The sequence below is a fragment of the Hylobates moloch genome, unplaced genomic scaffold, assembly GCF_009828535.3.
Source record: "Hylobates moloch isolate HMO894 unplaced genomic scaffold, HMol_V3 SCAFFOLD_23, whole genome shotgun sequence".
NCBI classification, from domain to species: Eukaryota; Metazoa; Chordata; class Mammalia; order Primates; family Hylobatidae; genus Hylobates; species Hylobates moloch.
The window spans coordinates 40,680,044-40,694,595 of record NW_026652298.1 but is presented as its reverse complement, the minus strand read 5'-3'; the positions used below and the strand labels follow the sequence as shown (position 1 = coordinate 40,694,595).

The 14,552-nt window shown below is 56.7% G+C and overlaps 1 protein-coding gene across 6 annotated transcripts in view; it reads right to left on the bottom strand.

The window, feature by feature from the left end:
- Positions 1-14,552, bottom strand: part of UNKL (unk like zinc finger) — a 47,413-nt gene that overhangs the window by 29,099 nt on the left and 3,762 nt on the right. For 5 of the 6 annotated variants that reach the window (XR_004246354.2, XM_032144932.2, XM_032144936.2 and 2 more), the window contains 4 exons: positions 7,774-7,950; positions 6,346-6,479; positions 4,097-4,232; positions 1,948-2,065 (listed from right to left, as the gene is read on the bottom strand). Coding sequence is in view for 5 of the 6 variants with exons in the window: in XM_032144932.2 (XP_032000823.1) it covers positions 1,948-2,065; positions 4,097-4,232; positions 6,346-6,479; positions 7,774-7,950 (565 nt within the window). In the remaining variant the exon portion in view is untranslated. Of the gene's footprint in view, positions 1-1,947; positions 2,066-2,987; positions 3,675-4,096; positions 4,233-6,345; positions 6,480-7,773; positions 7,951-14,552 lie in introns of those variants that run through there. The other variant, XM_032144940.2, reaches the window with a different exon arrangement.

Sequence of the window (14,552 nt, the reverse complement as noted above, 5' to 3'; positions counted from 1 at the left end):
CTGTCACCCAGGCTGGAGTGCAGTCGCGTGATCTCGGCTCACCGCAACGTCCACCTCCCGAGTTCAAGTGATTCTCTTGCCTCAGCCTCCCAAGTAGCTGGGATTACAAGCACGTGCCACCACGCCTGGCTAATTTTTGTATTTTTAGTAGAGATGGGGTTTCGCCATGTTGGCCAGGCTGGTCTCAAACGCCTGACCTCAGGTGATCTGTTCACCTCAGCCCCCCAAAGTGCTGGGATTACAGGTATGAACCACCATGCCCGGTCTGTTCATTTTTTTTTTTTTTTTTTTGAGCCAGAGTCTGGCTCTGTCGCCCAGGCTGGAGTACAATGGCGTCAACTTGGCTCACTGCAACCTCTGCCTCCTGGATTCAAGCAATTCTCCTGCCTCAGCCTCCTGACTAGCTGTGACTACAGGCATGAGCCACCACATCTGGCTAATTTTTGTATTTTTAGTAGAGACGGGTTCACCATGTTGGCCAGGCTGGTCTCGAACTCCTGAACTCAGGTGATCTGCCTGCCTCGGCCTCCCAAAGTGCTGGGATTACAGGCATGAGCCACTGTGCCTGGCCTGTTTGTTTTTAATACAAATCTGAATATGGTCCCTTGGCAACTACACGGCTGGGTGTGAACACAGCCTCCCTGTACCATCCATACCTTGCACCTTCTAGTGGAGGCACAGGCCTGGCTCCAGCTCAGGCTGCCCCTTCAGCCCCAGGAACTTCCTGCCTGGGAAGAGTCCTTGTTTACCTGGGGCAGGGCCCAGGTAGGAGGGTTTATCTCACTCAGGATTTATGGTGCGGCTGTGGCCCACGTGGTGCCAGCTCCACTCAGCTGGGTACCGGAGACTGGGGTCTGCAGCCAGGCCTGCGTGACTGAACACAGAAAAGGCCCCAGACACCGGACTCCCGAAAGGCCCCTGGTGGCACCGCTGAGTGTGTGGTCACCAACACCCAGAAAGCATGATGTGCGTCTGTGACAACATGCGTCAAGAAACGACGGGAAGCAGCGCCTGGTCCCTCCCAGCCCCTGCACACCTCCCCCTTGGCTGAGGATTTTACTTTTTTTAGATAGAGTCTTGCTCTATCCCCCAGGCTGAAGTGCAGTGGCGCGATCTCGGCTCACTGCAACCTCAACCTCCCAGGTTCAAGTGATCCTCGCGTCTCAGCCTCCCGAGTAGCTGGGACTACAGGTGTGCACCACTACACCCAGCTAATTTTGGTATTTTTAGTACAGACGCGTTGACCAGGCTGGTTTCGAACCCCTGACCTCAAGTGATTTGCCCGCCTCTGCCTCCCAAAGTGCTGAGATTACAGTGTTAGCCACCATGCCCGGCCTGAACATATATATATATTTTTTCTTTTCTTTTTTTTTTCTTGAGACAGAGTCTTCTTGCTCTGTTACCCAGGCCTGAGTGCAGTGGCGCGATCTCAGCTCACTGCAAGCTCCGTCAAGCTCCGCCTCCTGGGTTCACGCCATTCTCCTGCCTCAGCCTCCTGAGTAGCTGGGACTACAGGCGCCCTCCACCACGCCCGGCAAATTTTTTGTATTTTTAGTAGACGGGGTTTTGCCAGGACGGTCTTGATCTCCTGACCTCGTTATCCACCTGCCTCAGCCTCCTAAAGTGCTGGGATTACAGGCGTGAGCTACTGCACCCGGCCCTGAATATTACGTTTTTAATTGACATTTTCTCCCTGCTTTTTTCCCACCACTCTTTTTTCTGTTACAGGCCAAGTGGAGAGACTCACCGGCTGAGGGCAGCCTGAAGGTCAGCAAGCAAGACACACAAGCAGGTACAGCCCTCGTGCCCCCTCCAGGCTTCCCGACCCGTGCCAGCCCTCGGCCAAATTTAATCACGTTCTTTCTGTGTGATAACCACACTGTGAACCCCACAGCTTCTCCGGGGCCTTCCAGCGACCCGTACGCCTGCGGGATCGGAGGGACGTACCTCGGGATGGAACTGCTGCTCCGTGCGGGAGTGGCAATACTGGCAGCCGTCGCCGCCATCGCAGCGTGAGGGCTCCCCCCACTCATCCCCATGCTTCACACTGGGGCAGGGCGTGGACCTGGGGATGAGGAGATGTCAGGGGGACACGGAGGACTTGGCTCCCCCCACTCAACCCCCTGCTTCACGCTGGGGCAGGGCGTGGACCTGGGGATGAGGAGGTGTCAGGGGGACACGGAGGACTTGGCTCCCCCCACTCAACCCCCTGCTTCACGCTGGGGCAGGGCGTGGACCTGGGGATGAGGAGGTGTCAGGGGGACACAGGAGGACATGGTTCCTCATGTGCCCAGGGGTGTCTGCCTCCCACCAGGAGGGGCCTCGGGCATGGGGCCCTGGAGTGACAGGCAACCCAGCTCTGCGCTCACGGACATGTAGGCCCCGCCAGTGCCAGGATGGGGTGAGGAGCCCCGGGGCTGTTCTTTACAGAATTTTTTTTTTTTTTTTTTTTTGAGATGGAGTCTTGCTCTGTCGCCCAGGCTGGAGAGCAGTGGCGCAGTCTCAGCTCACTGCAAGCTCCGCCTCCCAGGTTCACGCCATTCTCCTGCCTCAGCCTCTCCAAACAGCTGGGACTACAGGCGCCCGCCACTACACCCGGCTAATTGTTTTGTATTTTTAGTAGAGACAGGGTTTCACCGTGTTAGCCAGGATGGTCTCGATCTCCTGACCTCATGATCCGCCCGCCTCGGCCTCCCAAAGTGCTGGGATTACAAGCATGAGCCACCGCGCCCGGCCTCTTTACAGAATTTAACTTGAGTCTGAGTCAGAGCCACCCTCACGGACGTGGAGAACGCAGGGGAGATGCAGCCGAACCTCCTGGGGGCAGTGAGGCCGGGCGCGCAGACAGCACGGGGCTGTCTCGCCAACTTTCTATAAAATGGAAGCAAGAGTTTTGATCCCACAATTTAAAACTCCGCACCAATTTCAAATTACCTATGTTCTTACTGCAGTGAGCTGAGACTGCACCACCGCACTCCAGCCTGGGCGACAGAGTGAGACTCTGTCTCATAAAAAAACAAAATCCTCTGCTCTTCGTGGAATCTCTAGCGGCTTTATTGTAACTGACTTGGATTTATGGGAAACATTAAGTGCCTGTTGAAGAAAATAATTTTTCTTTTCTTTCCATGACGGGCAATGACAAAATCTTAGACACTAACTTGTGGCTTGTTCTACAGCCGTTCAGGTCCCTTACTCGGAAGCTGCTGAGAGGGAGACTGAATGTGGCAAAACAACAAGGACGGGGGCGTCCTTCCCATGGGAAGCACAGGTGCTCTCCGGGGCATGCGAGGCAGCACCAGGTCATTCAAAAGAGGCGAGGGTGGCTCTCTGCTCAAAGGAAGAGCTGGACACAGACAGGGCCTCAGGGAGGCCGAGGCCACGGCCCAGGCATCCAGACACCCTGTGGGGTCTGCACCCCGCACCCCCCTTCTCAGGTGCAAACTGCAGACGGGAGGCAAGCCAGGCCGGGCACAACCAGAAGGCCAGGCTGGAGCAAGGAGGAGAAAGGGGCTTCAGAGGCAAGCAGGCTGTGAGGTGACAAACCCACGAGCCAGACCCAGGGGACAGTTGGGGCTCAGGCAGTAGGGGAAGGTCCTGTGTGCACCCTGGGCAGGGCGACCCTTGGGTTGTTGGCCCTGGGACTCAGCCTAAGGACCCGGCGTCCCAGCTGCCAGCTGTGAAGAGAAGGTTGATCCCAGTGCCCGAGGCCCTGGCGGCTTGGGTGAGGAGACAGCACACGGCCCACAGCCTGGAGAGCGTGGCTGCGACCAGGGGCACGGGTGGGGCACACGGGGGTCCCAGCCGGGCTTGGGGTCCCTCCTTCAGTGCTCCGTCCCCTTGCCTGGCAGAGGGGCCCCGGTAGGGGACTGCATGGGAGACACTGAGCGTGGGTGGGGAGGCCCGTCCCCAGGACGGACGCGTGGGCCTCCGTGGCGCCTCCCACAGCCACTGTGCTTGGAGATGCCCTCACCTCCCAGGGATGATGGTGCCACAAGGGCAGCCGTCCCATGAGAACCCCGGGGTGGGCAATGCGGACCACGGGCCGGGAAGGATACCCACCAGCCGGGGTCCTCTGAGCACAGTCCCGCAGGCTCACCTGTACTGGAAGCGCCGGGGGTTACGCCGCCTGTCCCGGCTGTTGTGGTAGTGCGGGCACGCGTAGCCCTGGCGGCACAGGCGCGGCGGCTTCGGGCACTGCTCTGTCTTGTAGCTGCCCAGCACGAAGTTGGCATCTGAAAAATGGGCCACATGGTGCCTGAGCAGCGTGACTGGAGGCAATGCTGGGCACAGGAGACCAAAGGTGGAAGGACCTGGCTGTCCCCCAATAGAAGGAGCTGCAGGAGGACTTGGAGAGCGCAGACACACACCACGGCACACGCGGATGTCCAAGGACTCGCGCTCTGAGGAAGCCGGGCCCGAAGGCCATGTGGTGTGATTCTGTTTATGTGAAAATGCCCAGAACTGGGGAACCCACAGAGACAGAGTGAAGCCGAGACCACCAGGGGTGGGAGGGAGTCCTGCTGTGGGTGTGCGGCTTCCTTGCTGGGGGATAAAAACGTTCTCCAACTAGATAGAGGTGATGGTTGCACAGCTTTGTGAAATGCTAAAATCCAGAGAAACGCACACCCTGAAATGCCGCATGTTGAGCCTCATGCGCGCCACAGCCTCTGGGTGACAGGCACACCTCAGTGTGGGTTCACCATTGCTAACAAGCGTACCTCGCAGCGCAGGAGGTGCACGGCAGGGGAGGCTGAGGGGGCAGGGGGTATTTGGGAAATCTATTTTTCTACTCAGTTTTGCTGTGAACCGAAAACTGCTCTAAAAAATAAAGCCTATTTTTAGAAGTCATTCACTGGGCCGGACGTGGTGGCTCACACCTGTTATCCCAGCACTTTGGGAGGCCGAGGTAGGCGGATCACAAGGTCAGGAGTTCAAGACCTGCCTGGCCAACACAGTGAAACCCCGTCTCTATTAAAAATAAAAAATTAGCCGGGCATGGTGGTGCCTGCCTGTAATCCCAGCTACTCAGGAGGCTGAGGCAGGAGAACTGCTTGAACCTGGCAGGCGGAGGTTCCAGTGAGCTGAGATTGTGCACCACTGCACTCCAGCCTGGGTGACAGAGCGAGACTCCGTCTCAAAAATAATAATAATAAAAAAATGGCTGCCAAACGCAACATCCAGAATAGGCAAATTCATAGACATGGGATGCAGGCCAGTGAGTGCAGGGGCCAGGGAGGGAATGGGGAGGAACTGCTCATAAGCAGGGGGGTTCCTTCTGCAGGGATGGAATGTTCTGGAACTAGAGAGAGGTCGCAGCTGCACAACACTGCAAATGTGCTAAATGCCACTGACCTGTATACTTAAAAATGGTGCATTTTATGTTGTGTATATTTTACCACATTTTTTTTTTTGAGACAGAGTCTCACTCTGTCACCCACGCTAGAGTGCAGTGGCGTGATCTTGGCTCACTGCAACCTTCACTGCCCGAGTTCAAGAGATTCTCCAGCCTCAGCCTCCCAAATAGCTGGGATTACAGGCGCCTACCACCACAACCGGCTAATTTTTTGTATTTTTAGTAGAGACGTGGTTTCACCATGTTGGCCGGGCTGGCCTCGAACTCCTGACCTCAAGTGATCTGCCCACCTCGGCCTCCCAAATTGCTGAGAGTACAGGCATGAGCCAGTGCTCCCAGCCTTACTACACTTTTTTTTTTCAAATCAAACTCTCCCCTGCATATAACCTCATCTGTGTGCCGGCCAGGAATGTAGGTCCCCCAGCCCCGAGGGACAGCACCCTGGTCCATGTGTTTCTGGCCAAGCTCAGGGATTTGAAAGCTGCTGTCTAGAGCACCACCCCAGAGAGGCGCAGGGCTGGGGGCTCTGCTGGGCATCCTGGTGGGTACGTGGTGGGCTGGGGGCTCTGCTGGGCATCCTGGTGGGTGTCTGGTGGGCTGGGGGCTCCGCTGGGCATCCTGGTGGGTGCCTGGTAGGCTGGGGGCTCCGCTGGGCATCCTGGTGGGTGCCTGGTGGGCGCCCCAGCTCTGGGAGAGGACGCCCATGAGTTCCAGTGGGAGTTGTGCTACCTCCTCGGCCACTTGGTCAATGGCTGGCCCCACTGAGATGCCAGTCGCTGCAGAGATTCACAGCAGGTGCGGGGAAGGCGCCTGGGCCCAAACCCCACTCAGCACCCACCCCCTGTTGGGGAGGGCTTGGTATTGGACTCCATGAGCCTCGGTTTCCCCTGATCACCTTGCACGTAAACTGAAAGGCACGGGGAACCAAGTGGCCCACGCTGTTCTGGCGCCGTGCCCGCCCCCACCCGCCCTCAGCTGCGGCGTGGAGTTACCTTGCCACCGGGGGTCCTCGCTCAGGATCTTCTCAATCATGGCCTGGCTGGCCAAGACCCCAGGCTGCAGATCCGGGACCCCTTCCCCGCCGCCCAGCTGGCCGTTCTGCAAGGCTTCCTGGGCCTGCAGCTCCCTGCAAGCCGAGGACACGGTGGTCACGGCTCTGCGTCCGGAGCCTCCAAAGCTGAAGCGAGGTCACTGGAGGGCACGCTCCCCTCCCACCACTGCACAGAGAGGCTGCTGCTGAAGGGTTCAGGATGGAGTCTCTGTGTGTGGCACTCCCCTGTCCTGGCCCACAGTCCTCATCCAAATCCCAACCATTTCATTTTGTTTGCTTTGTTTTGTTTGAAACAGGGTCTGGCTCTGTCCCCCAGGCGGGAGTGCAGTGACGCAATCACAGCTCATTGCAGTCTCCATCTCCCGGGCTCAAGCGATCCATCCACCTTGGCCTCCCAGAGCACTGGGATTACATGTATGAGCCACTACACTTAGCCCCACCCAAGTAACAGTGGAGTTTTCTTTGGGAAGGATTCGCTTTCCTGCAGCCCCAGACTGTGCTGAGTTCGTTCTCCTGGAAAGCAGTGCCTCACAGCCTCAACCCCAATGAGCTGCCCTCCGGACCCAGAAGAGAAACACACAGTGAGAAGAGGTGAGGGATTGTTTCGTTAGAAATAACATCCGGAGGCTGGGCGTGGTGGCTCACGCCTGTAATCCCAGAATTTTGGGAGGCCGAGGCAGGCGGATCATGAGGTCAGGAGACGGAGACCATCCTGGCTAAAACAGTGAAACCCCGTCTGTACTAAAAATACAAAAAAATAACCCGGGCATGGTGGGGTGCACCTGTAGTCCCAGCTACTTGAGAGGCTGAGGCAGGAGAATGGCGTGAACCCGGGAGGTAGAGGCTGCAGTGAGCTGAGATCATGCCACTGCACTCCAGCCTGGGTGACAGAGCGAGATTCCGTCTCAAAAAAACAAAAAAAGAAAAGAAAAGAAAGAAATAACATCCAGAGGCCAGGCGCAGTGGCTCACACCTGTAATCCCAGCACTTTGGGAAGCCAAGGCGGGTGGATCACAAGGTCAGCAGATTGAGACCATCCTGACTGACATGGTGAAACCCCATCTCTACTAAACATACAAAAAAAAAAAAATAGCTGGGAGTGGTGGTGGTCGCCTGTAGTCCCAGCTACTCGGGAGGTGGAGGCAGGAGAATGGTGTGAACCCGGGAGCCAGGGCTCGCAGTGAGCTGAGATCACGCCACTGCACTCCAACCTAGGCGACAGAGCAAGAATCCGTCTCAAAAAAAAAAAAAAGGACTAACGTCCAGACTCAGAAAGAAATTCTGCAAGAGAGAGATTTGGGCCAGCAGAGCCCACAGCAGCAGGCAGGTGAGCCACTGGCCGAGTGCCCACTCGTGGATGCCCACTCACCTGACGTCACACACGGGTGGCCGCAAGTCCAGGGGACCGTGTGCGAAGGCACAGTGCAGCCCGTTCTTCACGCAGTGGCCACGTGCATCTGTCTCGTGGATGCAGGTTCCTGTCTTGTAGTAACGCAGGTGGTACTTGCGTTCTGTGTCCCCCGTCGTCCGGTGCAGGTAGGGACACCTGGGGAGCAGAGAGGCACGCAATGCCTGGTTCTCATGGACCCAGAGGCAGCCCTAAGCTCCCTGGGTCCACGCCCTCTCAGCACGTGGCAAGCAGTGAATTCCCTTCCCTTCTTCCAGATTCCTGTTCTGATCAGAAGGACGGACACACTGGACGCAGCACCTGTCCCCAAATGTGGAACCGCCCAGGTACACAGACCACCACAAACCCCTAGTCAACCAGTCAAACACAGTAAGAAACACAGACCACCGCAAACCCCCAGTCAGCCAAACACAGCAGGAAACAAAACACTGAATTTCCACAAAGCTTATCCTTCCTAATGTTCCAAATAAACTTTTAAACCTGTGTGGGAATGAGAGTTCACGCCCTGCACACAGGCTGCGTCACCTTCCTGACCAGTCACGGTCACAAAGTGGGGGCCCCTCCTGACCAGCGTCCTGCTGCTTTCAGGGACCCCAGGAGGGAGGCAGAGGAGGGAATAAGCACAGGGCGGCGCGGCTTGGGGGACACGAAGGGGATGGGCAGAAGAGGAGGCAGATGAGGCGGTAGGGAGCACAGGTGAGGTAGCATCACCATCCCATGGGCCACCTGCAGGCCCAGAGCCAGCTCCTGGGGAGTCACAGGCAGCTCCTGGGGAGTCACAGGCGACTCCTGAATCAGGATGGGGCACAGTGGGGAGGGGAAGCAGCTGTCAAGCCTCAAGTCATAGGCAGGCAGCAGCGACGGAGACAAGGAGACAACACAAACCACTCCAGCATTCCTGGGCACCTCCAGGTGGGTCACTCCAGAAGGAAGCAAGGGGACGCACAGAGGACCCTGAGTCATCAATGGTGTTGAGCCCCGGCTGGTCACGGAATCACCCTGAGTGGCCTGAGGGCCAAGGCATAGGATGACAGGGGCCGTCACTGCAGGTCCCCAAATGTAAGGACTGAAACCTTCACCTCCAGCTCCGTGGAGCTCCGGCAGGGATGGCTGGGGACCAAGAGCGATTCAGCAACACACAACGGGGAGAACGCGGGCTTCCGTCTGCACGACGGGGTGAACGCGACGGGGTGAACGCAACGGGGTGAACGCGGGCTTCCGTCCACACGACGGGGCGAACGCAACGGGGCGAACGCGGGCTTCCGTCCGCACGACGGGGCGAACGCGGGCTTCTGTCCGCACGACGCGGCGAACGCGGGCTTCCGTCCGCACGACGGGGCGAACGCGGGCTTCTGTCCGTACGACGGGGCGAACGCGGGCTTCTGTCCGTACGACGGGGTATTTTTCAGCCTTAGAAGGAAGGACTGGCACACTGGCTGACATCTGTCATCCCAGCACTTTGGGGGTCAGAGACAGGAGGATTGCTTGAGGCTAGGGGTTCGAGACTAGCCTGGGCAACATGGTGAGTCCCCATCTCTACACCAAATTTAAAAATTAGCCCGGCATGGTGGTGGACACCTGTGGTCCCAGCTACTTGGGAGGCTTAGGAGGGAGGATCGCTTAAAGCCCAAAAGGCCGAGGCTGCAGTGAGTCGTGATTGTGCCACCGCACTTCAGCATGGGCAACAGAGCAAGACCCTGTCTCAAAAAAAAAAAGGGAGGCGAGGAAGGAAGGGAGGGAGAGGAAAGAAAGACAGGGAGGGTGGGAGGGAGAAAGGAAGGCAAGCAGCCAGCCAGCCAGCCAGGTACAGTGGCTCACGCCTGTAATCCCAGCACTTTGGAAGGCTGAGGCGGGTGGATCACGAGGTCAGGAGTTCAAGACCAGCCTAGCTGGTCTACTAAAAATACAAAATTTAGCCAGGAATGATAGCAGGCGCCTATAATCCCAGCTACTCGGGAGGCTGAGGCAGAGAATTACTTGAATCCGGGAGGCGAGGGTTGCAGTGAGCCGAGATCGCACCACTGTACTCCAGCCTGGGTGACAAGAGCAAAACTCCATCTCAAAAAGAAAAAGAACGAAACTGGAAAAAGTTTTAGGAAAATGCCTTACTGTTACGGACATCTAGGAGGTGAGAGGGAATACCTAAGAGAAAGCACAGACCCATTGCTCACGGATGCCCAAGGAGGGGACAAACAAGCCCCCAAGGGTCGGGTGACAAACATGGTTCTCCAGCTCATCCGAGACAATCAGGGAGCACAGCCACGTGATTACACCCTGTGCATGGGCACCGCTCTGCCTCATGCTCCAATGCCCTGGACCCACCGAGACCTGCGGATAGGAGGCAGCCAGATCCCAGAGTGCAAGAAGCTGCCCTTCCCTCAGGCAACTCTCACCTGAACCCAAGGAGGGTCCACCAGACCCCCTTAACACATTCACAAGACTGCGAGCCACGTGCATCAAACTCACCTGGGAGGCCCGTGGCCCACGCAGACCCCCCAGCTGGCGTGGACGAGGCCCGTGGATCTGCACTGCTGGCTAGTTCCCAGGGCACGTGCGAGAACCACCGGGCTTAGGAGACAGGCAGTGTACACGACTCCCTTCCAGCTTAAGGATGCAGGCATAGGTGGGGGGCCCAGAGCACAGCACAGAAACAGCTGGGGAGAATGGGAGGAACAGGCGTACCCCCATGCTGGGCTATATTGTTAATTTTTTTTTTTTTTTTTGAGACAGAGACTCACTGTTGCCCAGGCTGAAGTGCAATGGCACAATCTGGGCTCACTGCAACCTCCACCTCCTGGGTTTAAGCGATTCTCCTGTCTCAGCCTCCCGAGTGGCTGGGATTACAGGCACCTGCCACCACACCCGGCTAATTTTTGTAAATTTAGTAGAGACAGGGTTCCACCATGTTGACCAGGCTGGTCTTGAACTCCTGACCTCAGGTGATCCGCCCGCCTTGGCATCCCACAGTGCTGGGATTACAGGCGTGAGCCACCGCGCCCGGCCTAATCTTTTGTAGAGACAGAATCTTGCTGTTTCCTAGGCTGGTCCCAAACTCCTGGGCTCAAGCGATCCGCCTGCCTAGGCCTCCTAAAGTACTGGGACTGCAGATATGAGCCACCGTGCCCAGATGCCTCTGAGTTTTAAAGACTGCTCTCACGTCCCAGGCCGGCCCCGGGCTTTCCCCTCGCTCCCAAAGCCAAAGCTCATCATGAGATCAGTTTAAACAGCAAATCCTACACACCCTGAAGTGAGTGGAACTTTCACCTATGCCTTAGGTCCTAAGGCATTCAACATTTTAAAATTAAATATTGCAAGACAATGTTTTAATAGAAAGATCAGACTCCTGGCCGGGCGCAGTGGCTCACGCCTGTCATTCCAGCACTTTGGGAGGCTGAGGCAGATGGACCACCTGAGGTCAGGAGTTAGAGATCAGCCTGGCCAACATGGTGAAACCCTATCTCTACTAAAAATACACACATACACAAAAATTAGCTGGGCATGGTGGCACACACCTGTAATCCCAGCTACTCGGGAGGCTGAGGCAGGAGAATCACTTGAACCCGGGAGGTGGACGCTGCAGTGAGCCGAGATCGTGTCACTGCACTCCAGCCTGGGTGACAGAGGGAGACTCCGTCTCAAAAAGAAAAAAAAAGATCAGACTCCAGACCTGCCAGATACAAGCAGCAACAGTTACTCTTAGATATGGATACTTGGGAAAGTTTCTCCTCCCACCAGTTACTCACAGAATGCACAGTGGAGACCCAGCTACGCACACCCCAGACCCACCCAGACAGGAGTTCTGCACCTGCCGGAGGACAGAGGCCTGGGGAGGCCCCACAGGGCAAGTGGGAAGTGTCAGGTCTGTCAGGTGACACCGCCAAACAGAGCTCTGGAAAGAAGACAGAGGCCGGGCGCAGTGGCTCATTCCTGTAATCCCAGCACTTTGGGAGGAGAGGTGGGTGGATTACTTGAGCCCAGGAGTTCAAAACCAGCAAGACCCCATCCCTACAAAAAATACAAAAATTCAGCTGGGCATGGTGGTGTGCGCCTATGGTCCCAGCTACTCTGGAGGCTGAGGTGGGAGGATCACTTGAGCTCAGGAGGCGGAGGTTGCAGTGAGCCAAGACCACGCCACTGCACTCCAGCCTGGGCGACAGAGTGAGGCCCCATCAAAAAAAAAAAAAAAAAAAAAAAAAAAGGACAAAGCCGTGTGTCAACCTGGAAAAGCTGCACCACAGGAACGGGGCAAGCCCGTTTTTTCTGAGAACAAGAGACCCAGGATGGCTGCAGGGTCACAGGGCAGGAGCGCTCTTCTGGACAGGGGCGGGCTGGCAGACGGCCACTGGTTCTGTGGCTACACAGCTGCAGGCCACGTGGATTTCTTTTTTCCCGATGAAAATGGGCCTAGAGGCTGGGCATGGTGCCTCACGCCTGTAATCCCAGGACTCTGGGAAGCCGAGGCAGGTGGATCGCTTAGGTACTCCGGAGGCTGAGGTAGGAGGATCAGCTGAGCCCAGGAGGCAGAAGTTGCAGTGAGCCAAGATCGAGCCACGGCACTCCAGCCTGGGAGACAGAGCCAGACCCTGGCTCAAAAGAAAAACAAAACAAAACAAAAGATGGACCCTGGAGAGTCCCGGGGTCCCGCAGGGCGCCTTTTCTATTTCTTTACCACAATCTGTTTAAAGAGAAAAGCAAGCGCCCTGCCCCTCAGTGACAGGCCCGCAACCTCAAAGCCACGCCCACATGGGAGCTGCCCCGCCCCCACGTCCAGGACAGTTCCCACGGGGGCGGGGCTTCACACGTGACCCGGGACAGCCAATCGCGGGCGCGCAGCGGAGAGGCGTGTCCCGCAGAACAAAAGGCCTTTCCCGAGCGGGGCGGGTAGGGGCCGGGATCCCGCTGATGCCCACAGGACCGGCACGGCGTGGCGTGCACAAGGGGCGGCCACCCACCTAGGAAAAGGTGCACAGTGGGGGCACCCACAGGGGCAGGCACCGGAGGGGGTGCCCACAGAAGATAAGGGAGGACGCCGAGAAGTGACCTGGGGGGCCATGGGATGAGGAAGAGAGAAGAGAGAACAGCATAGGCTGGAGGAGGTCACCCTCCACGGAGGGAGGGGTGACGGCAGAGGCGCCCGCAGGAGCTGGTGCCGGTGGGGCTGCCCCCAGGAGGGGCTGACAGAGGCAGCAACTGAGCAGGCAGGGGTGAAGCGAGGTGCCAGCCTGCCCTGGAAAGGAGATGCCAGCAGCGGGGGGACCCTCTTGGGGTCCCAGTCCTGCTCTGCCCCACAGCTCAGCCCCAGAGCCTCCAGCCACAACCAAGAGCAACGCCTGATACGAGCTAAGGGTCTCTGCTCTCTGATACACATTCATGTGTAAAATAACAGATTATAGTATCAACACCCAAATAGAATTTTTTTTTTTTTTTTTTTTACGGAGTCCTGCTCTGTCGCCCAGGCTGGAGTGCAGTGGTGCGATCTCGGCTCACTGCAACCTCCGCCTCCCAGGTTCACGCCATTCTCCTGCCTCAGCCTCCCGAGTAGGTGCGACTACAGGTGCCCGCCACCACGCCCAGCTAATTTTTTTGTATTTTTAGTAGAGACGGGGTTTCACCATGTAGGATGGTCTCGATCTCCCAAAGTGCTGGGATTACACGCGTGAGCCACCGCGCCCAGCCAAAATAGAAACTTCAAAAACCAATGAACTAAAGAAAAGGAAGGCCCTGTCCTTATTCTGAACGTTCATCTATTTACAAATTCCGAGGCAACCCTTAATGAGAACCACAACGGGAACTTCAATAGGACAAACTGACTATTCCCTTTGTTCAGCGATGAGAAAGTCCCACTCCCGTCGCATGAAGGGTAATTACGGAGGAGAGAGTCCCAGGGGAGGCAGCCTATCAGACGCTTCCTAAAGGGCTGGCCCAAGCAAGTCATTCACACGCTACAAACAAAATCTTAAATAAAATAAGGAAATTTCCTTATTATGTGTGCATATACCCAGGATGCATCCAAAACAAAACACCAAAACGGCATCTTAGCCTCACTTACCACCCTCAATTATAAACTGTAAGCCATTCAGACAGCAGGCTAATATTTTTGTAGTGATGTTACGGAACTGCTACTTGAGCACAGCTTGAAGTGACCACCTAGAGGCAGGCGCCCGCCGCAGCACTGTCCGTCCCTGTAAGAACTGGATACCAACCTGTGCCTAGCAGTGAGGCTGAGTCCACACCAGGACACCCAGACTCCGGAACAAAAACAGTTAGGAGGCCGGGCGCGGCGGCTCATGGTGGCTCATGCCTGTAATCCCAGCACTTTTGGAGGCCGAGGCTAGCGGATCACCTGAGGTCAGGAGTTCAAGACCAGCGTGGCCAACATGGTGAAACCCATCTCCACTAAAAATACAAAAATTAGCCAGGCATGGTGGCACATGCCTGTAATCCCAGCTACTCAGGATGCTGAGGCAGAATAATTGCTTGAACCCAGGAGGCAGAGGATACATGAGCCCAGATCGCACCACTGCGCTCCAGTCTGGGAGATAAAGCGAGAGCGAGACTCCATCTCCAAAAAAAGAAACAGTTATGAAAAGATGCTTTCTCGCTGGGTGCAGGGCTGCACACCGGTAATCCCAGCACTTTGGGAGGCTAAGGTTCGGGAGGACTGCTTAAGCCCAGGAGGTCGAGGCTACAGTGGGCTGTGATGGCACCACTGCACTCCAGCCTGGGTGACACAGCAAGAC